The sequence below is a fragment of the Notechis scutatus genome, chromosome 5 (assembly GCF_049901735.1).
Source record: "Notechis scutatus isolate UNSWTSFEM ecotype Mainland chromosome 5, rNotScu1.2, whole genome shotgun sequence".
NCBI classification, from domain to species: Eukaryota; Metazoa; Chordata; class Lepidosauria; order Squamata; family Elapidae; genus Notechis; species Notechis scutatus.
Window position 1 is genome coordinate 1,381,354 of NC_142013.1, and position 22,108 is coordinate 1,403,461.

The window sequence follows — 22,108 nt, forward strand, 5'->3', positions numbered from 1 at the left end:
CCTGGACGTAAACTGTTTCAACTCCTTCCCTCAAAACGATGCTATGGAGCCCTGCACACCAGAACAACTAGACACAAGGATGGTTTTTTCCCCGAACGCCATCCCTCTGCTAAACAACTAATTCCCTCAACACTGTCCAACTATTTACTAAGACCATATTGCTATTCTTCTTCTCATCCTTCCTATTAGCTTTTCCCTCTCACTTATGACTATAACCTTGTTGCTTGTATCTTTATGATTTATCTTGTTTTATTTAGTTTCCTAGTATGATTTATTGGATTGCTTCTATTTAGTATCCTATGACTATCACTAAGGGTTATAGCTTATGATTCTTGAGGAATGTATTTTACGTATACTGAGAGCTTCTGCACCAAAAACAAATTCCTTGTGTGTCCAATCACACTTGGCCAATAAATAAATAATTCTATTCTATTCTGTTCTGTTCTGTGCTGTTTTGTTCTGTTCTGTTCTGTGCTGTGCTGTGCTAGTCTAGTCTGTTCCTGCTCCCCCTTCCAGGCACCCTGTTTGCTTGGATGTGGATGAGGCTTGGATCCCAGATCTCCCTTCCCACTTCTCAGGCTTTCTCTTCAGTTCTTTTGAGCATTGAGGGGGAGAGGGGGGAGAAATGTTTGCTCTTAAAGAGGCCAACAACTATTTGATTTCCCAGGGGGAAAAAAAAAATCAATTCACACCTGTTGCAGCTCCTTTTTCTGCAAGAACTAGCACGGAGAATTGCGAAATCAGCTGGAAATGCACGGAGGGATGAGGCAGGTGGTGCTAAATTTTCAAGAAATCCTCAACGAGCATCGGAAATTCCAAATGGTAGCGGTTTTAGCAAGGACCTTGTTGTTAAATGGGAATGTCAAGGACCGTCACAAAATCCAGGTTTAAGCTGTTGCTGGGTTGAGAGAATTCTGCTTTTATTGCCTAACTCAGTGGTCACCAACCAGTGGACCTGCAGTGGGCCACAGAGAAATGTCCCCCCACCCCAACCAAAGCAATTAATCCAGGCTGCGCGGGAACACAAGGTTTGCGTCACTTGCTTTGCGAGCAACACGGGGTAGTGAGGGGAGGGGGGGAAAGGGCGGAGGGGGGGAACTTGCCCCACTCACCCCACACACCTGGCCTGGCCACTGGGCTGCTTCTCTCCGCTTCTTCCTTCTTCTGCTTCTCGCTGCACACAAGGAAAGCAGACAAAGTCTTTCTTTCTCTCCCCCAAACTCCGCCAGAAATGAGTCTTTGGGACCCTGCAAGGCCTCCTGCTCCAAGGGGCTCATTTCTGGTGGAATTTGGGGGAGAGAAAGAAAGACTTCTGCTGCTTCTGCTGATTTCCTTGCATGAAGCCAAAAGTCTCTCTCCCCCTGAGAACGGAGCTGGAGACGGTATCCCGCGATCCCAAATAAAGAACGATCGATCGGTAGGAAAACGAGGTGGGGGATTTTCCTGCAAACTTTTTGGGGGATATTCCCAGGGTCTCTGGTCCGCAGGATTTAAAATTAGGAGTTTGTTGGTCCCTGAGGTCCAAAAGGTGGAAGACCCCTGTTCTAACTGACCATTCACTCAGTGCTATTTCTTGATTAACAAGGCTGTTTTTGAGGTCATCTAGTCCAACCCCCTGCGCCACCAGGGGACCCTGTACCATTTTAGACAAATGGCTGTCCAGTCTCTTCTTGAAAACCTCCAGTATTGTAACATTCACAACTTCTGGTGGCAAGCAGTTCCACTGATGAATTGTCCTCACTGTCAGGAAATTCCTCCTTCGTTTCAGGTTGCTTCTTTCCTTGACGAGTTTCCACCCATTGCTTCTTCTCCTAACTTCAGCTTCAACCATAACAACACAAGAGCAAACAATAGATACAAACTCAAGGTTAACCGCACCAAACTTGATGGCAGGAAATACAACTTCAGCCACAGAGGGGTCAATGTCTGGAATACTCTACCCGACTCTGTAGTTTCTTCCCCAAACCCCAAAAACTTTAACCTTAGACTTTCTACTATTGACCTCACCCCTTTCCTAAGAGGTCTGTAGGGGGCATGCATAAGCGCACCAATTGTGCCTACCCTCCCTGTCCTATTGTTTCTTTTATTTTTCTTATATGTATCCCTGTATTCATAACTATGTTTTTACTTATACCTATTATCTTGTAAGCAATTGACATAAATAAATAAATTAAAATAAAAACGTTGGGTGCTCCGGAGAATAGCTTGACCCCTCTTTCTTCTTTGGGGCAGCCCCTCAAATATTGGAACATTTCTATCGTGTCACCCCTGGCCCTTTTTTTTATTAGACTAGTTTCCCTGTCCAGTTTCGTCCAGCTCTAGGGCATGCACCCATCTCAAGTTTCTTGGCTGAGTGGGTCAGTGTCGTCTGAAGATACTTCTGTGGTTTCATGACCCAAATTTTCTGACAGTGAGAACTATCAACCCATAGAACAGAAGTTGTCCTCAGAAGTTGTGGCAGCTTCATCCCTGGAAGCTTTCAAGAAGAGACTGGACTCCCATCTGTCAGAAATGGTGTGGGGTCTCCTGCTTGGGGGTGGGGTTGGACTAGATGACCTATAAGGTCCCTTCCAACTCTGTTAATCTGTTATTATTCTGTTATTCTGAAGTTGTGGGAGCTTCATCACTGGAACCAATAAAGCTATTCTATTTCTATTCTAATTCTATTCTATTCTATTCTATTCTATTCTATTCTATTCTATTCTATTCTATTCTATTCTATTCTATTCTATTCTATTCTATTCTATTCTATTCTATTCTAGAGGAGGAGGTCTCCAAGCTGATTTTTTTTTAATCTCTTTTTTCCCTTTGCAAATGTTTCAGTACCAAACGAGGAAACCTCATCAGTGGATTTCATTATCCCTTCCTCTTTAATTTCCTGGCTGCCCGTCAAGTTGGTGATCTGATGTTCCTCCTCGCCTGCCCCCGGCATCCAAACACGCTTGGCTCTTTTCACCGTCTCCTAGTTAATTTTTTTTTATTTTTATCTCTAAGCCGGTCTTCCATGAACCCCGTCTGCGTTCTGCTTCCGACAAGCCCCCGGTTTCTTTTCTTTACAGAGAGGCATCCTAGCCCAACGTCGGAAGCAGGTTTAGGAAACGCAGTTGGCCTTTGGCAAAACAGTGTGTGGTGGCAGCCAAAAGAGCCAAGGCAATCCTAAGCTGCATTAAGAGAGGGATACAATCAGGCAGGGGGTTGGACTAGAAGACCTCTAAGGTCCCTTCCAACTCTGTTATTCTATTCTATCTTCTATTCTTCATTCCATTATTCTATTCTATTCTATTCTATTCTATTCTATTCTATTCTATTCTATTCTATTCTATTCTATTCTATTCTATTCTATTCTATTCTATTACATATTTTCTATTCTGTTCTGTTCTGTTCTATAGTCTATTCTATTCTATGTTTTCTATTCTATTCTATTCTGTTCTGTTCCTTTCCTTTCCTTTCCATTTCTATTCTATTCTATTCTATTCTATTCTATTCTATTCTATTCTATTCTATTCTATTCTATTCTATTCCATTCCATTCCATTCCATTCCATTCCATTCCTTTCATTTCCATTTCTTTCTTATTCTCTCCTATTCTATTCTATTCTATTCTATTCTATTCTATTCTATTCTATTCTATTCTATTCTATTCTATTACATATTTTCTATTCTATTCTGTTCTGTTCTATTCTATAGTCTATTCTATTCTATGTTTTCTATTCTATTCTATTCTATTCTGTTCTGTTCTATTCCTTTCCATTTCTTTCCTATTCTATTCTATTCTATTCTATTCTATTCTATTCTATTCTATTCTATTCTATATTCTATTCTATATTCTATTCTATTCCATATTTTCTATTCTATTCTATTCTTTCCTTCTTCTCTTCTCCATCCTTTTTCTCTTCTCTTCCATTATTCCATTCCATATTATTCTCTTCTCTTCTCCCCTGTCCTCTTTTCATAATTTTTTTTCATTCCTCCCCCTCCTCCCTTCTTTTCTTCCTTCCCCTCCTCCCCTTTTTCCATTCTGAGGGGTGTTAAATCGCTAGCCTTAAAAACAAAACCTTTCCATTAAAGTCGCATGGCAGGAACTCCAGGCAATTCATTTGGAGAGCAACTGATGAGCAGAAGGGGGGATAATTTATTAATGTCCTCATTTGGAATCAATAGAAACCTTTTTTAATCCCTTTCCTGAACCTCACAATCCTCCACACGCATTCAGCTACAACTCCTCGAGGTTCTCCAAGCTTTGGAGAATTCTACCATCAAATAAAACCTTTGCTAAAAAGAAAAAAGAAAAAAAAAACCCAGGGTATTTAGGGCGTGTGAAGGGGAGAGTAGACTTTGCAAGGAACTTCGGGGTGGTGGTTACCAAAGAGGGAAGGGGAGGGGAGAAGGGAGGGGGGAGGGACACCCCACACCTGCACGCCCAGGATTGGGGTAAAGGAAGCCAAGGAGAAGCAAAAGAAAGTGGTTGCAAGTTGGTTTCTCTCTGGTGCCTCCTAAAAATGGGGCGAACCAAATAAAAGTGTGGCAATTCCAAAATAAAAAGCGGGGGGGAAAGAGGAATGGAAATTGGCCTGCAAGATTGGTTGGATCTCAACGGCCTGACCTTCTTCTCTAGCAAATGAAGAACAGTTGCAGGATTTGGGCATGGCTAGAACTAAGAGGTGAGACATGAGTCTTCCAATATTTGAGGGGCTGCCCCCAAAAAGAAGGGGGTCAAATTATTCTCCAAAGCCCCTGAAGACAAAAACAAGAAACAACGGATGGAAACTAACCAAGGATTGAAGCCACCTGGAACTAAGGAGGAACTTCCAAACAGGGAGGACAATTAACCAGTGGAACAGTTTTGCCACTAGAAGTTGTGGGTGATCCATCACTGGTGGCTTTTAAGAAGAGACTAGCTCGATACCTATGAAACTTATGTGGTCGGGCTTAGTTTTTGGGGGAGGAAAATAAGGAAAAAGGAAAATTCGGCCTCTGCCTACCAGCATCCATGGGTATTCATCTGGCTAGCGTCTTGTCAGTGTGGGAGAGAGAGAGTGGAGGGCTGTTTGGAAACTGAAAGAGTATTTGCTGCGTGATCAAGAAAGAGACAGCAAGGAGCCTGGGTGTGGCTTAGCTCAACTGTTCTGGACTGAAGCTGCTGGGTGTTGCTGTGAAACTGAAACTCCTCTGCTTGTGTTTTGCATTTGGAAGAGATTTCTTTCCAGGTGGGGAGGGGGAGTAGAACTCCTTAGCATCAGAGCCTGTTAATTAAATAATAGTAATAATAATAATAATAATAATAATAATAATAATAATAATAATAATAATAATAATAATAATATCAATAATATCAATAATATCAATAATATCAATAATAACAACAACAACAGTAACAATATAGGAAATACTCTAAATGCTCTGAGGGTCATTTGGAAAAATCCTTTGTCAGTGAGTCCCTAGAAGCCAAGAGGAACATTCGGGCCAAATGTCAAGTTTGTAGGCTTTACGGTTCTGGAGATTTTGTGATGACGCGTGAGGGGCCTTTCGCCTTTTATATATATATAGAAAGATTGGACAGTCACTTGTCTGAATTGGTCTAAGGTTGGGAGAGGGTGGGACTAGAAGACCTCCGAGGTCCCTTCCAGCTCTATTCTGATCGTTTGAAGGCCTTTGCTGATGGAGGTTCTTCCTTCCCCAGGAGGCCCTGTTGAGCTTCGGTTCTGTGATTGAGACCTCCAGCCTCCGGGAAGTCATCAAAGATGCCATCGCTTCCGTCCTCCCCAAAGTGGTAAGTGCTGGCGGGACGAGGGGGCAGGTGGGGCTTTCTTTCCTCCAGGGGCCACCTGTGCAGGTGAGTCGACCACAACCTGGCACGGACTCCCCTGAGAACCTCAAAAGCACAGAGGTTCAACTCACTTGTATTTCCTGCCATCGAGTTTGGTGCATCCATTGTGTGCTCTTGTATTGTTGTGGTTGAAGCTGAAGTATTCATTGACGGGTAGGACATGGCAATGGATAATTTTACGGACTACACTTAGGTCAGGCTGAAGGTGGTGTAGTTCTAGGTTGTGTAAGCCTAAAATTTCAAGTCTGGCGGCATAAGGTATTCTGTTGTGGGTAGAGAAGCGGAGAACTCTTCTCGTGAAATATTTCTGGACTCTTCTCTCGATGGTATTAATGTCCGATAAAGTAAACAATGCGGGTTCCAGACTGATGAGCTGTATTCAAAGATTGGTCTAGCAAATGTTTAGAATGCCCTAGTTAGTAGTGGGATATTACCAGAGAAAAAGCTACGCAGGATTAGGTTAACAACTCTTAATGTCTCTTTGGCTGTGTAGTTACAAGTGTGCTCTGGCACTTAGATCATGAAAGATGAGTACTCCAAGGTCCTTGACATAGTGGGGCTCATCTTCAAGGTCATGACCATTCAGCTTGCATTTGTAGGGCATAGATGATAGCTGTTTTCCAATATTTGAGGGGCTGCCCCAAAGGAGAGGGGGCCAACCTATTCTGCAAAGCCCCTGAAGGCAGGGAAAGAAACCATGGTTGGAAACTAACCCAGGAGAGAAGCAACTTGGAATTAAGGAGGAATTTCCCGAGAGTTAAAACAATTAACCAGTGGAACTGTTTGCCACCAGAAGTTGTGGGTGATCCATCACTGGAGTTTTTAAAGAAGAGATTGGACAGTCACCTGTCTGAAATGATATAGAGTCTTGTACTTAATCAGGGAGTTGGACTAGAAGACCTCCAAGGTCCCTTCCATCTATTCTATTCTATTCTATTCTATTCTATTCTATTCTATTCTATTCTATTCTATTCTATTCTAATTACATTCCATATTTTCTATTCTATTCTATTCTCTACTTTCTATTCTTTTCTATTCTATTTTGATTTCTTATTCTATTCTATTCTTCATCCAATATCTATTCTATTCTATTCTATTCTATTCTATTCTATTCTATTCTATTCTATTCATTCTTATTCAATTCTACATTCCAATATCTATTCTATTCTATTCTATTCTATTCTATTCTATTCTATTCTCTCCTGTTCTGTTCTATTCTATTCTATTCTATTCTATTCTATTCTATTCATTCTTATTCAATTCTATATTCCAATATCCTATTCTATTCTATTCTATTCTATTCTATTCTATTCTATTCTATTCTATTCTATTCTATTCATTCTTATTCAATTCTACATTCCAATATCTATTCTATTCTATTCTATTCTATTCTATTCTATTCTATTCTATTCTATTCTATTCTATTCATTCTTATTCAATTCTACATTCCAATATCTATTCTATTCTATTCTATTCTATTCTATTCTATTCTATTCTATTCTATTCTATTCTATTCTATTCATTCTTATTCAATTCTACATTCCAATATCTATTCTATTCTATTCTATTCTATTCTATTCTACTCTACTCTACTCTACTCTACTCTACTCTACTCTACTCTACCCTACCCTATCCTATCCTATCCTATTTTATTCACTGTTTAAAAAAAATTCTGCCATGTCTTTCTTGGTTTGAGGGGTCCTGGCTGGGAAGGTTTCAGTGGTGAGGAACATCTAAAGAACGGTGACACCAACCATGATTCAGTTCCATTTCAAGAAGAACCTTAGAATGATTTAATCTCCCTGCCTGGTTTGGAACCCAACGGTTTCTTTACTTCGACTTTTGCATTTCAAATCTCAAGATTTTGAAGATGTTTCCCTGCCCCCCCAAATCTAAATTTTCTTAAATTCAATGTACTAACCCTAACCCTAACCCACCTCAGCTGAAAACCTCATGTCTTCTGCGACAGGTTTACCGATCTCTCCCCGCAACTCATACCGTAAAGCTCGGAGATCAAATTAGCAGCTTAATCAACTTATTTTTTTTTTTAAAGGCAGTCTGATTCAATTGTAGCAGGGCAATTATTTTCCATCTGGCTGATTAAGATGGAAATCAGCAACTTGTTCATGTATTGGCTTCTGCCACGCCGAATTGAGTGTGGATGTCATTAAGATAAAATAATTAAAACCTGACAATGACTGCAAATCGGAGCATCTCACTCGACGTTGGTAAAATCTTGCGCAAGATTTTAAAATTTGGCCATGCACACCCACCTCTGCTTCATCTACACACAACAACCTCTTTTGGACTTTTGGGCCATCACTGTTGGGGTGTTGAAGCCCAACTGCACACAAAGGGGTGTGACTGAAGCAACACAACCTTATTCTGCACAATAGGCGAATATGTTGAGGCTCTAGAAAGAGTGCAGAGACGAGCAACTAAGATGATTAAAAGCCTGGAGACTAAAACATATGAAGAACGGTTGCAGGATTTGGGTATGTCTAGTTTATTGAAGGACTAGGGGTGACATGATAGCAATCTTTTAGTATTTGAGGGGCTGCCCCAAAGAAGAGGGGGGTCAATTTATTCTCCAAAGCACCGGAAGGCAAGACAAGAAACTAAACAAGGAGAGATTGCAATCTGGAATTAAGGAGAAATTTCCTAACACTGAGAACAATTAGCCAGTGGAACAGCTTGCCACTAGAAGTTGTGGGTGCTTCATCACTGGAGGGTTTTAAGAAAGAGATCGGACAGCCACTTATTGGAGTTGGTATAAGGTCTCCTGCTTGAGCAAGGGGGGTGGACTAGAAGACCTCCAAGGTCCCTTCCAACTCTGTTATTCCGTTATTATTCCAATTTTGCCCCTTTTTGAGCCAAAAGGATTGTTCACTTGGGGGTCAGGGATAGTGAAGACCAAATTCCTCTAAGTTCACCTCCCCCACCCCCCACGCCTCCAAAAAACCCAGTTTCTGGAATTGGGAATGTCTAATTTAATGAAAAGAAGGACTAGGGATGACATGATAGGAGTGCTCCAAAGTTTGAGGGGCTGCCCCAGAGAGAAGGGGGGTCAAGCTAACCTCCAAAGCACCTGAAGGACAAGAAGCAACGGATGGAAATTAATCCAGGAGAGGAGCAACCTGGAACTATGGAGAAAGTTCCTAACAGGGAGGACAATTAACCAGTGGAACTGCTTGCCTCCAGAAATTGTGGGTGCTCCAACACTGGAGGATTTTAAGAAGAGACTGGACAACCGTTTGTCTGAAATTGTAATGACCCGGGCATGACACAAAACTAACGAAGTCACCAAAGTAGAATAAATTCCCTTGAATGCCTCCAACTTGGGCCCCAATGTCCAATTATCCTCGGCTGGAGTTCAAACTCTTCCAAAAACAGTCTACGAAGGGAGTAAATGCAGTCCGAACCCAAAGTAAAAATTAGAAATAAAAATAAAAAAAACCCAACCCAAACCACACTGAAGTAATTAACACAGCAGGCCAGGATGATAAATGGCAGACTTCCAAAAGATAACGCCGCACCCACAGTTGGGAGGACGCCAAAACCCAGATAAGCTTCGACCAAGATAATGCACGCTTTGCTTCCAGCAAGGAGCTGTGTGTAAATGCTCCTCTTATATCCTGTTCTCTCAGCTGCAGCCCATGAAGGGGATCAGGGCCCTTTCCTCTCCCGTAAGCCATGTTGCTCCCTTCTCTGTTCCTCCCTGCGTGCCCTAGGATTAAGAGGGGATGGCCCTGGGTCTTTCCCTCCCTCAGAGCCACACTCCCACTCCCTGTCAGCTGCTCAATCTGCCTCTCAGAGTCAAACTCCAACAAGGGCATGACAGAAATGGTATAGGATCTCCTGCCTGAGCAGGGGGTTGGGCTAGAGGACCTCCAAGATCCCTTCCAACTCTTTTATTCCGTTCTGTTATTCTCCTCCTCTTAACTTTCTTGACCCCCCTTGGACATTCCTGAACGTGTCATATAAGATCTCTATTGTTTAATCACTCCAAACCTCAATCAAAATAAAATAAAATCTAATAACGATAACTGTGGAAGCAGTAGGACTATAAAATAGAGAAACATCCAAAGTTGTGGGTGCTCCAACATTGGAGGCTTTGAAGAAGACTAGACAGTCTTTTATCTTAAATTGTACAGGGTCTCCTCTTTAAGGGGCTGGACTAGAAGACCTCCAAGGTCCCTTCCAATTCTGTTATTGTGTGTGTTATTGTGCTATCATGTGTTATCCCCCCCTTTTGCCACCCATGGCTAAAACTCCTAGACCGATAGCATTTACAAATACTAAGGTTAGTAAAGGTGAAGTTTCCCCTCGCACATCCGGCCCACCCCCCTCTTCATCCTAGGGCACGCAAGGAGGAATGGAGAAAGGAGCAATTTGGGTTGTGTGGCTTACGGGGGGAGGAAAGGGCCCTGATTCCCTTCATTAGCTGCAGCTGGGAACAGTGCATAAAAAAAAAAAAGGAAGCTGCATGCAGCAAATTGTCGGGAGCAAATCGTGAATTTATCTGGTATCGAGGCTTATCTGGGTTCCTGGCGTCTTCCCAACTGTGTGAGTTTTGCCATATTTTCAAGTCTGCAATTCCTGCTCCTGCCCTGCCAAACGAATAACTTCTGTTTGGTTTGTTTGGACTTTAAGTTGCAGTTTGTGTTTACCCTGTTTTGGACTTCATTCATTCTACCGTCCAAGGCTGTTCCTGGGAGAGTTTTCCTCCAGCCCAGAAAGTAACCAGGACATTGGGGGGGCAAAGTAGGAGCTAAGAAAGGGACTCTTCTTGCTTATTTGACTGTGTTGCCTTTGCACCACGCCCCTTTGGGTCATCACAGATAGCCTGGTTCTTTATCCGGGATGAAAGCCAAGCGAACAAATGAGCTTTGAGGTTCTTCCAGTGGGGGGACACCCCCACACTTTTAAGATGGAGACGTAAAGCTGTTGAGGGAAGCCTCTTCACTATCATTTGCTGACTCAGCAGTGGAGAAAGATCTGGCGTACGTCAAGGTCGGGGGGAGAGAGAGAGAAAAAAAAAATTCACAAAGGCTTGAAGGCTTTGTAAATTCCTCGGGCTTTGATCCCAGCCCCTTGAGGGGGATTTTTCAGGTCCGAAGGGTTATCGTGTTCCATCAAAGCAGCTCCATCTCCACAGTCCTGCTATGGGGGAGGAAAGGGCCCTGATTCCCTTCATTAGCCAGGATCTCGTGACACATTGCAAGCTCATTTGTTCTTTAAAGTCGTTTCTTTTTTTTTTTATAATTCTCTGCCGAGAAAATAAACCAGCACTCCAGAGTCTACAAGATCTGTATAGATTCAGAATAGAAGAGCAGGGCTGGAAGGGACCTCAGAGGTCTTCTAGTCCAGCCCCCGCTCGAGCAGGAGACCCTACACCATTCCACACAAATGATCATCTAGTCTCTTCTTAAACACCTCCAGGGATGGGAGCACCCACAATTTCTGGTTTGGAAAATAAGTCGACCCCTCTCTCTTCTTTGGGGCAGCCGCTCAAATACTGGAATCCTGCTATCATGTCCCCACCCCCACCCCCCCCAGTCCTTTTTCTCTCTAGACTAAATAATTTCCAAATGGGACTCTCTGTTAAAAAAAGCTAGAAAAATAGAATTTAGTTCTTCAGCCTGTTGAGTAACGGGATGGGTAGTATTGATTACTTTCTAGCTAAAGATGCGCGGGGTATACTTCAGCAGAACATAAATCTCTTTTTAAAAAGGAAAAGAAAAAGGGAGTTTCCCCCTCCCCCGCCCCCAAAACAAAATTAACATTTGAAATAACTCCAATCCAAAGGGAGCCAATGTGGCAAGACAAGCGGATCGCAAAAAGCACAGATGAAGCTTGCTTTATTGAAGAGGCCCAATAGATGTGAATGGATCCTTTTCGTTGCCCTTTGGGTTTCAGATGACATCAGGAGAAGAAGTGTCAAATGGTGCCGGTCTCCAAAGGGCTTCCTTTAATGGGGGGTTTGGTACCCCGTCGCTCGGGGGAGGAAGACGAACAGCTGACAGGGAGTGGGAATGTGGCTCCCTTTGCTGTGGGAGAAATTGGGGAAGGGCACAGTCTGGCTAGGCCAGTGATGGCTAACCTATGACACGCGTGTCACTCGTGACACGCCGAGGCACTTTGACTGACACGCCTGTTGGTGTGGGGAAAACCTGCACATTTAGAGGCTGCCTGTGCTCTGCTCCTATCCCTGCTCCCTGCTTGTTGCGTGGAGGCGTGGTGTCACCGCTGCCGCAAGATCTTTGCAGCAGAGAACCAGTTTTAACCGCCATAAACTGAGGTTTGTCAGTTTCATTACCCCAGGAACGCTAACAGGAGGAAAGGAGATCCATGAGGTTCACAGCCCTGTCAGGTGGCCTTCCGATCCCCACATCCTGCACCTGCAGCCCTGAGACCAGGGAGATGAGTTTCACAGCCCTGTGTGATCACCCCAGCCCAGTCCGTCATAAACCAAGTTATTGATATTTCTTGAAGTGACACACGACCCGAGGAAGGCTACACTTTTTCCCGATTTTCGACACACCAAGCTGAAAAGGTTAGCCATCACTGGGCTAGGCAGAACAGGGCAGAGGTAGAGCAAGGGAGAGGGGATTCAGAGGAAGACCCAGGCCCACCCTCTCTTCATCCACAGGGAGGAACGGAGGAGAGAGCAATGTGAGTGGCATGGCTTACGGGCGAGGAAAGGGCCCTGATTCCCTTCATTACGTGCAGCTGGGAAAACAGTGTTTAAAAAGGGAGGTTGCGCAACAGCAACTTTAATGGGGGTTTGGTACAGAAAGTCCTCACCTTATGGCCGCTGAAGGAGAAAGGAAAAAGGAGAGGGAGGGAGGAGGAGGAGGAGGAGGAGGAGGAGTACAACTCTGTGGCCCTTGGTGTTCTCTGAGCTTGGATCTTTTCTTGCAGATGTTTCATGACCCAACTAGGGAACATTATCAGTGCTAGAATGGAGTGGGATTTGCAGGGAGGAGGAGGAGGAGGAGGAAGAGGAGGACTGTGGGGTCCCTGATGCTCTCTGTGTATACTTATGAACTGGAATAGAGCATGGCAACAAGATCAACCAATGAGGACTGTTTGGAAACTGAAACTAGAAGTAGCCTAGGCGTGGCTCTATATTAAGCTCTGTAGCTCTGAAGCTATGTTGAGCTCCGAGTCTGTCTATTGAAAATGAAACGGCTTCTCTCCTCTGCTGTGTGTCTTGCTTGCCTGCTGAACTAAAGTGAAACTGATGTCTGTTTCTGCTTGAGTTTGCTCCATGTTGGAGAAATCTACAACTGGTATTGTAAAATTGGCTTTATGTGTTTATAAAGAAGTTAAATGAAGCCTCAGCCGTCTGTGTTTAGTTTTCTAGCGCTGAATTTACGCTGCATAACTCTGAACACACTGAGCATGGCTCTTTTTTTTTTTTGCAGACGTTTCATGACCCAACTAGGGAACATCAGTGCTGTGGAGGAGAATGAGGTTTTCTCCCTTTATTCACTAGTGATTTGTTCTGTCAGTGTTGGTGGGAAGGTTCATGGTGGTTCATTGATTAGGCTATTGTTTACCATTAGATTATTTGTCTGAGTTGGTCGTTCCTTAATTTGGGGGATTGTCCACAGCTTGCTTTTGACCCAATATTAACCTGAAGGTTAAACTCTGCTCATCTGCGTGCAGATTGCTGGAGAGCAGGTCTTTTTGGTCCATTTGTTTACTACTTAGGTGTTCGATTCTTTCTTGTGAACGGTGTGTAAACGTTGTTTGTCTCTATGTGCCTATGGATGGCCCGTTGGTCTGAGTATTCTCCCCACGGAAAGTATGAAGAATGCTTTATCCTGCTGAACATGAGTGACCTTTTAATACAGTCGCATTTTAACTTTTCTCCTTTTTTTCTGGGAATTGGAAAAAAAGCAAAAGGTGGAGTCAACGTAGCTTTTCTTAATGGGTAGAATTGGCACCTTTTGGAGAGAATAAGTTGGTTTTTAATGGATCAGCCCCAATCTTCTGCTCTGAAATGTACAAAATGAATGGAGAAGTTTTGGAACCTTGAGGGGGGTTGTGGGAATTCAACCCTTGGCATTTTTCAACCAGAGTTTAACACGCTTGCCATGCCTGTCCGATTGTGATTCATTTAATGAGTGTTCTGGAAAGAGTCAGGGAGTTTTCTTGGCTGGGCTACAGAGTTCTGTCTGATGTATATCAGTTCCTTCTTTTCCGATAGTTCTTTGTTCCTCATTTAATCATGATATATTTTGGAAAGAATATAAGAAAGAGATTATGCAAATAAAAGTATCAAGTGCGGGTCATAAAACACGGGCAGAGAGGTGGCATGTCCTGAAATATAAAACGAGCACATTCGAATACAGCATTAAAAATGAAGAACAGAATTTAAACAAAAGTACTCAGTTGAATGCTGGTCATTAAAAAGAACAGTGAACCACATGCAGTACATCAGTAGTGTATGTTATATAGGTAGTCCTCGACTTATGGCGATGATTGAGCCCAAAATTTCTGTTGCTAAGCGAGACAATTATGGTATTAAGTCAGTTTTGTGCCCTGCTTTATGACCGCTCTTGCCACAGATGTTCAGTAAATCCGGAGGGTTATTTTATTATATTATTTTATTAATTTACTATAAGTTTCTCTCTCTTATTAGTTTTATCATTGTTTATATGAGGTTTTTACATTCTTGTAAGCTGCCTTGAGTTGCCATGTGCGAAGAGATGGCAATATCAATTTCCTAAAATCAATCAATCAGTCAATCAATCAATCAATCATTGCAGGTGTTGTATGAGTCATGCGGTCATTAAGCAAATCCAGCTTTCCCCACTGACTCTGCTTGTCAGAAGCTGGTTGGGAAGGTCACAAAATGAGGATGACGTGGCCCTAAGGACACTGCAACTGTCATAAGTACATGCCAGTTGCCAAGTGTCCAAATTTTGATCACCTGGTCATGGGCGTTGCTGCCAGGATCACAAGCAGTGGTGGGAATTCAAATAATTTAACAACCGGTTCTCTCTCCCACTTGGGCAGGGGGTTGGACTAGATGACCTTCCAACTCTGATGATCTATTATTATCTGTTATCTCTGCCCTAACGATTTCTTACAACAACCAGGTCACCAAACTGCTCAGAAATTTAACAACCGGTTGAACCGGCTGAACCCCACCACTGATCACAAGTGTGTGTGTGGGGGAAAAACAGTCATTTTTTGCAGTGCTCTTTTAACACTCACTTAACGAACAGTTGTAAGTTGAGGAATATTGTACAGGAAACCATGATAAGGAAACCAAAATGGGCTTGTTTTGTTTCCTGAAAAATCTCCCATTCAGGCAGTAACTAGGGCAGCCGGCTGTTTGCTTCTAAGCCCGAAGAAAGCTGGCGGGATGCACCTGCCAAGACCCTGTCAGGTGGAGTAACAGAATGGACAACCGTTTCATTAGGATTGGGAAAGGACTTCTGCCTTGACCAGGGGGTTGGTCTAGAAGACCTCAATTGCCCCTTCCACTCCTCTGCTTCTGGGATTCTGGGATTCTAATTGGCCCTTTTGTTTGAGATAGATATATCTGTTTTAAGGGCCGCCCTATCCGTGTTCATCCGTTTGCCATCTCAAAACGGAGAGAAATTACACGTTCACGGTGGGGAGATGTTTGGAGGGTCTCCATGGGTAATGGGGTGGCCTAGAGGTGGAGCTTTCACCTCACAATCAGGAGGCTGTGAGTTCGATCCTAGGTGCAGAGGCAGATATTTCTCTCTCGGGGCACAATAGGAATATATCTGCTGTATATAACTCCTCATTGGCGACAGGAAGGGTATCCGGCCATTAAAACACTCGGCTTAATTCAGTCGCCCAGACTCCACTCTGCAAGGGATTATAGATTTGTTAAAAGAAGAAGAAGGAAGGAAGGAAGGAAGGAAGGAAGGAAGGAAGGAAGGAAGGAAGGAAGGAAGGAGGAGGAGGAGGGAGGAGGAGGGGAGGAGGAGGAGGAGGAGGAGGAGGAGGGAGGAGGAGGAGGAGGAGGAGGAGGAGGAGGAGGAAGAAAAAGAAGAAGAAGGAAGGAGAAGAAGTGAGGAGGAGGAAGGGGAAGGAGAAGAAGGAGGAGGAGGAGGGGAGGAGGAGGATGAAGGAAGAAGAAAGAAGAAGAAGGAAGAAGGAAGAAGAAGAAGGAAGGAGGAGGAAGGGGAAGGGGAAGGAGGAAGAAGAAGGAGAAGGAAGAAGAAAGAAGAAGAGGGAAGAAGAAGAAAGAAGAAGAGGGGAGGAGGAGGAAGAAGAAGGAAGAAGGAAGAAGAAGGAAGAAGAAGAAGAAGAAGAAGAAGAAGAAGAAGAAGAAGAAGAAGAAGAAGAAGAAGAAGAAGAAGAAGAAGAAGAAGAAGAAGAAGAAGAAGAAGAAGAAGAGAGACAGGAGGAAGAAGGAAAGGAAGAAGAAGGAAAGTTAGGACAGGAGGAGGAGGAGGAGGAGGAGGAGGAGGAGGAGGAGGAGGAGGAGGAGGAGGAGAAGAAGAAGAAGAAGAAGAAGAAGAAGAAGAAGAAGAAGAAGAAGAAGAAGAAGAAGAAGAAGAAGAAGAAGAAGAAGAAGAAGAAGAAGAAGAAGAAGAAGAAGAAGAAGAAGAAGAGACAGGAGGAAGAAGGAAAGGAAGAAGAAGGAAAGTTAGGACAGGAGGAGGAGGAGGAGGAGGAGGAGGAGGAGGAGAAGAAGAAGAAGAAGAAGAAGAAGAAGAAGAAGAAGAAGAAGAAGAAGAAGAAGAAGAAGAAGAAGAAGAAGAAGAAGAAGAAGAAGAAGAAGAAGAAGAAGAAGAAGAAGAAGAGGGTCTCCAGGGGCCAGGGGTGTCCAGGGGCTGCAGGCTGTTGGTTTCTCTTCCTCCCTCCTGGAGTTGAACAGCCCTTCTTCAGTCAATGGGATTGAATTACTGAGCAGCTGTACCTTTTTCAGACTGAATTAGAAGACTAATGGCCGATGTTGTCATCTTCTAATTTTATTGTTCTCGGCTGAACCTCCTGGGGCTGGGTGGAGGAGGGAACAAGGTTATGAATTCATCTTCCCTTTTTGAAGAAGGAGAGAAAGGGGGAGAAGAAGCAACAATTATAAAAAAAACCAGTAAGAAATATACAGCAGCCTTATAGGATAAGGAACCATGGACTCCTGGCAAGAAAAGGAGCAATTTGCATCTCATGAGGTTCTGCTTTGATCTCCAGTCAGGGATGGAAGGACCACAAGGTTGGAAGGAACCCTCGAGGTCATGTAATCCAGCCCCTTTGCTCAGGGCTGGGCCCACTGCAGCATCTCTGACCTATGACCATCCATGGTCTCTATGAAGACTTCTGAAGGAGGAGGACAACTCCCCACCACGATTTAGCCTCTTCCAGAGAGAGATGGCTTGTATACTGTGTTTCCCCCCAAATAAGACCCTCTGTGTGTGTGTGTGTGTGTGTGTGTGTGTGTTTCTGAGGTTTTCTGAGGTTATATATAAAACACACCCCAACCAGGCACCCAGATGAAACCTAGCTTCCTAACAAATGATAGCCATCCATTTACTCGGAGCCAAGCCGCACTAAAAGCCTCCAATACAGGAACACAATGTTGCCAACCAATCAAGACACACAAAAAAGCCACAAAACAGACAGAAGATATTAGAAACACCAATCAAGCAGAACACAGCAAACTCCAAGACCAATAAACACAGACCAAGACTCCCAACCAATCAGGATGAAGAAAAAACCATTCTGGCACAGCAGTAGGCTAGCCCCAAATTTAAAACAGAAACGGCTGTGAAAGCCTGACTCACAGACGGACACAATACAGAAGCCTGATGATGGCAGATGAGATTCTGCCGAAACGTTGCTACAACTTTCAAAGCACAACTATAATGACGTGGGAAAAGCACCAGGTCTTATTTTCGGGGATGCCATCCACTGACTAACCTCACTTGGGTGCATCGCCCCGGCTTCCTTTTCGCTGTCAGAGGCCTCCAGGAACTTCTCTTTCTGTGGCCGGCGAGGCTTTCCTGAAGGCCTCTGTATCCGATAGCTTTGGATCGATCCAGAGCTTTGTTCTCAGCTCCAGAGGCCTTCAGGAAAGCCTGGCCAGCCTTGCTGGCTGCAGAAGAAATGGGCCGGTCAGGCAGGTGTCAGGGTGTGCTAGGCCTGGCTACACCTGTCCGAAGGGAAGTAGTAGGACAGCTCCACCCCTTTCCATCCCCACCCCTGCTTAATTTTTACCCGTCCACTCTGGAGTGTGTGGGGTCTTAATTAGGGCTTATTTTGGGGGGTAGGGCTTATATTGGGCTCATGTGAAAAAAATCAAGCTAGGACTTACTTTCAGGGTAGGTCGTCTTTTGGGGGAAACAGGGTAGTCTTCTTGGACCTCTGTAGAGAGTCAGAAATATGACCTTGGTGGAGATATTCAGGCTCGGTTGCCCAGGCAAAAAAGCAATAAAGCATTTTTAAAATCCAGAACATCTGGATAACATCCAGGAATCTTTCAGACGGACACCTCCCAAAGTCACTGGAGTATAAGGAGGAGGAGGAGGAGGAGGAGAGCCACCAAGGATCAGAATTGCAAGGTTGATGTCAGCCCCCCACGAGTCGAACATGACCATGAAAATCAACTCTACAGCAAGGCTAAAATTTACTTTTATTGAGATGGGCTACAATTCCAGAATCTTGCAAGTAGCCGGAAAAGCGAATACCGTTTCTTGGATGTATAAACAGAGGCATAGAATCAAAACCACGGGAAGTGTTAGCACCGCTTTATAAGGCCTCATGTTCTGACCCAAACCCTTTTCCAATAAAACAAACAATAACCAAAGGAAACAGAAACCTTTCAATGAGTCTTACGAATCCCCGGTTAAAAGACTGCTGCAAACTAATTAACTTTGATAAGCACGAGCCTCGCCAAAACTGTGCAAGGCTGCCAAGAATCACAGATAAGAAATCTTTCACCACACAAGAGTCTTCAAATACCAAATTAAGATACTGTAATGTCCACAAGGCTGAGTTTCAAAACGCCTTTGCTTCCTGCAAAGAACGTTCACTTCACAGCTGCCTTTTATCTTCTTGAAGGAGGCGCCATTACCTTGCAGCCTTACTCCTGAGTCTTGCTCAGGAGTTGCTTCCTGCAAAGTTGCTTCCTGCAAAGGCTCCTGTCCCTTTGCTCCTCCTTTATGTCTTATGGAAGGGGCCAATCGTCGGCAAGCCTGACTCCCCAATTGCCCCTTTTGTCTTAAATGTTCTTGCCTTCTGGCAGCTCTGCGCAAGCACGCACTGGGAACAGGCTCCCGCTGTTCCTCTGCCTTGCCGCTGTCAGATTCCGGAGGCTCCGGAGTCAGCACATAACTCCCAGATGGCCCCGGCCCCATCTCTGTGTCAGACACAGATCCCTCATCCAAGCCCTCCCCAGACTCCAGGACTGGCCCCCGTTCCTCCCCACTCTCCGACTCTGCTGTCAGGCCGCTGGTGGATCACAACACTTGGTCTGAGGTTAACCTTGGAGTAGCTGATCTGGGTGCAGATTACTGCTGGAGGGGTGTTGGGTGGTGGTCTCTCTTGCGTAGTCTATCGCTATGTCTGGAATGCTGTAGGGTCTCCTGCTTGAGCAGGGGGTTGGACTAGATGACCTCCAAGGTCCCTTCCAGTGGTATTCTGAATTGATAAGGTTAGTGCCTATGTGTCTGTTGACAGCTGATTTGTCAAGAGTGCCAGGCTTTTAGAAATCCCCTGGCATTTTTGGACTGTATTCAAGTGGGGAATCAGACCTTGCCATCTTATGGCTACATAAGGATTCCAGGCTAATACCCCGCTTGACTCCTCCTCCCAACCGAGAGAGCCTCTCTCCAGCAGCTTCCGACTTTCTTCCTTTCCTCTTCTGGTAGACCCATTTAAATAAAAAACAGGTGGCACCCTGGGAGCTCTGTGTGTGTGTGTGTGTGTGTGTGTGTGTGTGTGTGTGTGTGTAGTTGCACTTTAGATCCCTTCCTGGTGCTGTTTCTCTGCCTAGTTGTGGGGGGGGGGCTGTTTTGATGTGTGTCGAGAACATGAAATCATTTTTCTGACATTTGCTAATCGCCTCGCTCGTTTTCCCTCCCTCTTTCCTTCGCTCCTTTTGTTGGGTCCCTTTCTTCTTCTTCTTTTTTTGGGGTTTTGTTTTTTTTGTTCCCTCTTTTTTTTGTTCCCTCCTGAGCTTTTCTATCCCCATCAGCGGAGGAAATGACAGCAAACGAGAAGTGCAAATCTATCACAAAGCCTCCCACATACTCACCGAAGCGCTCCGCCACCCAACCTCCCACAGGCGAGCTGTGTAAGGAGCAGCGACGATTCCGATGAGCAGCGACTCGCTGCAGCAACCCACAAAACGCTAGAAAAGGAAAAAAAACGGACCGCATATGTAACATCTTTCAACAAAATGGACACCCACACAACTTTATATAAGGGTGCCTGACCACTCAGCCTGCTGCAGCACAACTGTCGCATGCGCTGAAAAGGGATAATACTGATTGAGTTCTAGAATTCCCCGGTGTTTTGGGGCCTGCATTCAAGGGGGGAATTGGACCTTATGCCTACATAAGGATTCCAGACTAATACCCCACTTGACTCCTCCTCCCGAGCGAGACAGTCTCTCTCGGGCAGCTTCCAGCTTTCTTCCTTTCCTGTCATGCCCCCATCGGAGCCTGAATCCGCGGAGGAGGATGAGCCGGAGCTGTGGCCGATGGAGACTGAAGGGGTGGCCTCGTTGGCTTTGGAGGAACAGGTGGAGGAGCAAGACATGGCAGCCCCTGGCCCCTCAGGCTTGGGATGGCTTGCCGGCAGGGAGGAACAGGGGCGGGAAGACTGAGCGAGGGCAAGCAGTGGAGATGCGGAGGGGCGGAGTTCAGGCGAATGAGCAAGGACCGCCCCCTTCTGATCCCTGAGCACGGAGAGTGGAGAGGAGGCAGGAACAGCGCAGGGTGACCCGACTACTCAGGAGGAGGATTTGGCGTTGTTGTTTTTTTTTTACTACCAGTTCGGTCAAACCGGTCCGAACCGGTAGCATACCACCACTGGTTTGTTGGGAACAAATGCCGAATTTGTGGAGTTTTGTGTGCTGTTGCCTGGACTTCTTGCTTTAATTCTTGCTTCCTGGATTAATTGCCTTGTTCCTTGGCTTCCTGGACTTGTTGACTTATTCCTGTGATGGCGAACCTATGGCACCCGTGCCACATGTGGCATGCAGAGCCATTTGTGCAGGCACACAAGCCCCCAGCCAAATTTACCTGCCTTGCGCACGTGCGCACCTCCCAGGTGGATTTTCAGCCTGTTTGAGGCCATTTTCGCCCTTCCGGAGGCTCGAGGGAAGCCTCTGCAGCCTTTGGAGGCTGAAAAACGGGCCTTCCGGAAATACCGGAAGTGCCAAAATGGGCCTGTTTTTCGGCCTGCGAAGGCTGCAGAGGCTTTGCTTGAGCCTCCGGGAGGGCAAAAACGGCCTCAAACAGGCCAAACATCAGCTGGGAGGTGCACACATGCGCAGGGCAGGTAAGGAGGTGGGGCGAGGGTGTTGCGCATCCATGCGCAGGGGGGGCGGGGCACATTGCATTGTGGGTGTTGGCACACCACAACAAAAAGGTTCGCCATCACTGTCTTATTCCCTTGCCCCACTGGACTTCCCGGCCTTGAAGCCGTTGTGCTAACAGCCATTATGCTGGACTGCTTGGAGCCAGAGGCTGCTGGAGGGGTTCGTGTGTGTGTGTGTGTGTGTGTGTGTGTGTGTGTGTGTGTGTGAAACCACCATCAGATTACAGGTAATTCTCAACTTACAACAATTCACTTAGTGATTCTTCAAAGTTTCCATGGCACTGAAAAAAATTGGCTTATGACCAATGATTCTGGACAATTTACGATTAATTTGTAAGGCTCTCAGACAGCCGCCTATCTAAAACAATCTGCTTGAGCAGGAGGTTGGACTAGAAGACCTCCAAAGTCCCTCCCAGCTCTATTCTGATGGATTGGTTGAACTTCTGCTTCATTAAGCCCCCAAAGTAGGACCAGAACCAATGGACGGAAGTTTTTTTTTTATAGAGAGAAAATGAGGAGGATTTTCCTGGCTGTGCCAGCTATGGAGCAGAGGAACAAGCCTGAAGAAGGGGGTTGGAGTAGATGACCTCTTAGGACCCTCCCATGGAAATCTCTCCTGCTTTGGCTTTAGGAATCCACGTAGGAGAAAAAAATCCAGAGAACCTGGAGAACAGACATGAGGAAGACAGGATGTTTGCACAGACGTTAAAGTACACAACACACCACTAGCCAGAAATTCATC

At 45.0% G+C, this 22,108-nt stretch overlaps 1 protein-coding gene across 1 annotated transcript in view; it reads left to right on the forward strand.

Annotated features, from left to right (window-relative positions):
- PDE2A (phosphodiesterase 2A) overlaps positions 1-22,108 on the forward strand; it is a 224,329-nt gene that overhangs the window by 86,332 nt on the left and 115,889 nt on the right. Inside the window, exon 2 of the mRNA XM_087965919.1 lies at positions 5,680-5,769. Within this exon, the coding sequence (XP_087822045.1) occupies positions 5,680-5,769 (90 nt within the window). The remainder of the gene's footprint in view (positions 1-5,679; positions 5,770-22,108) is intronic.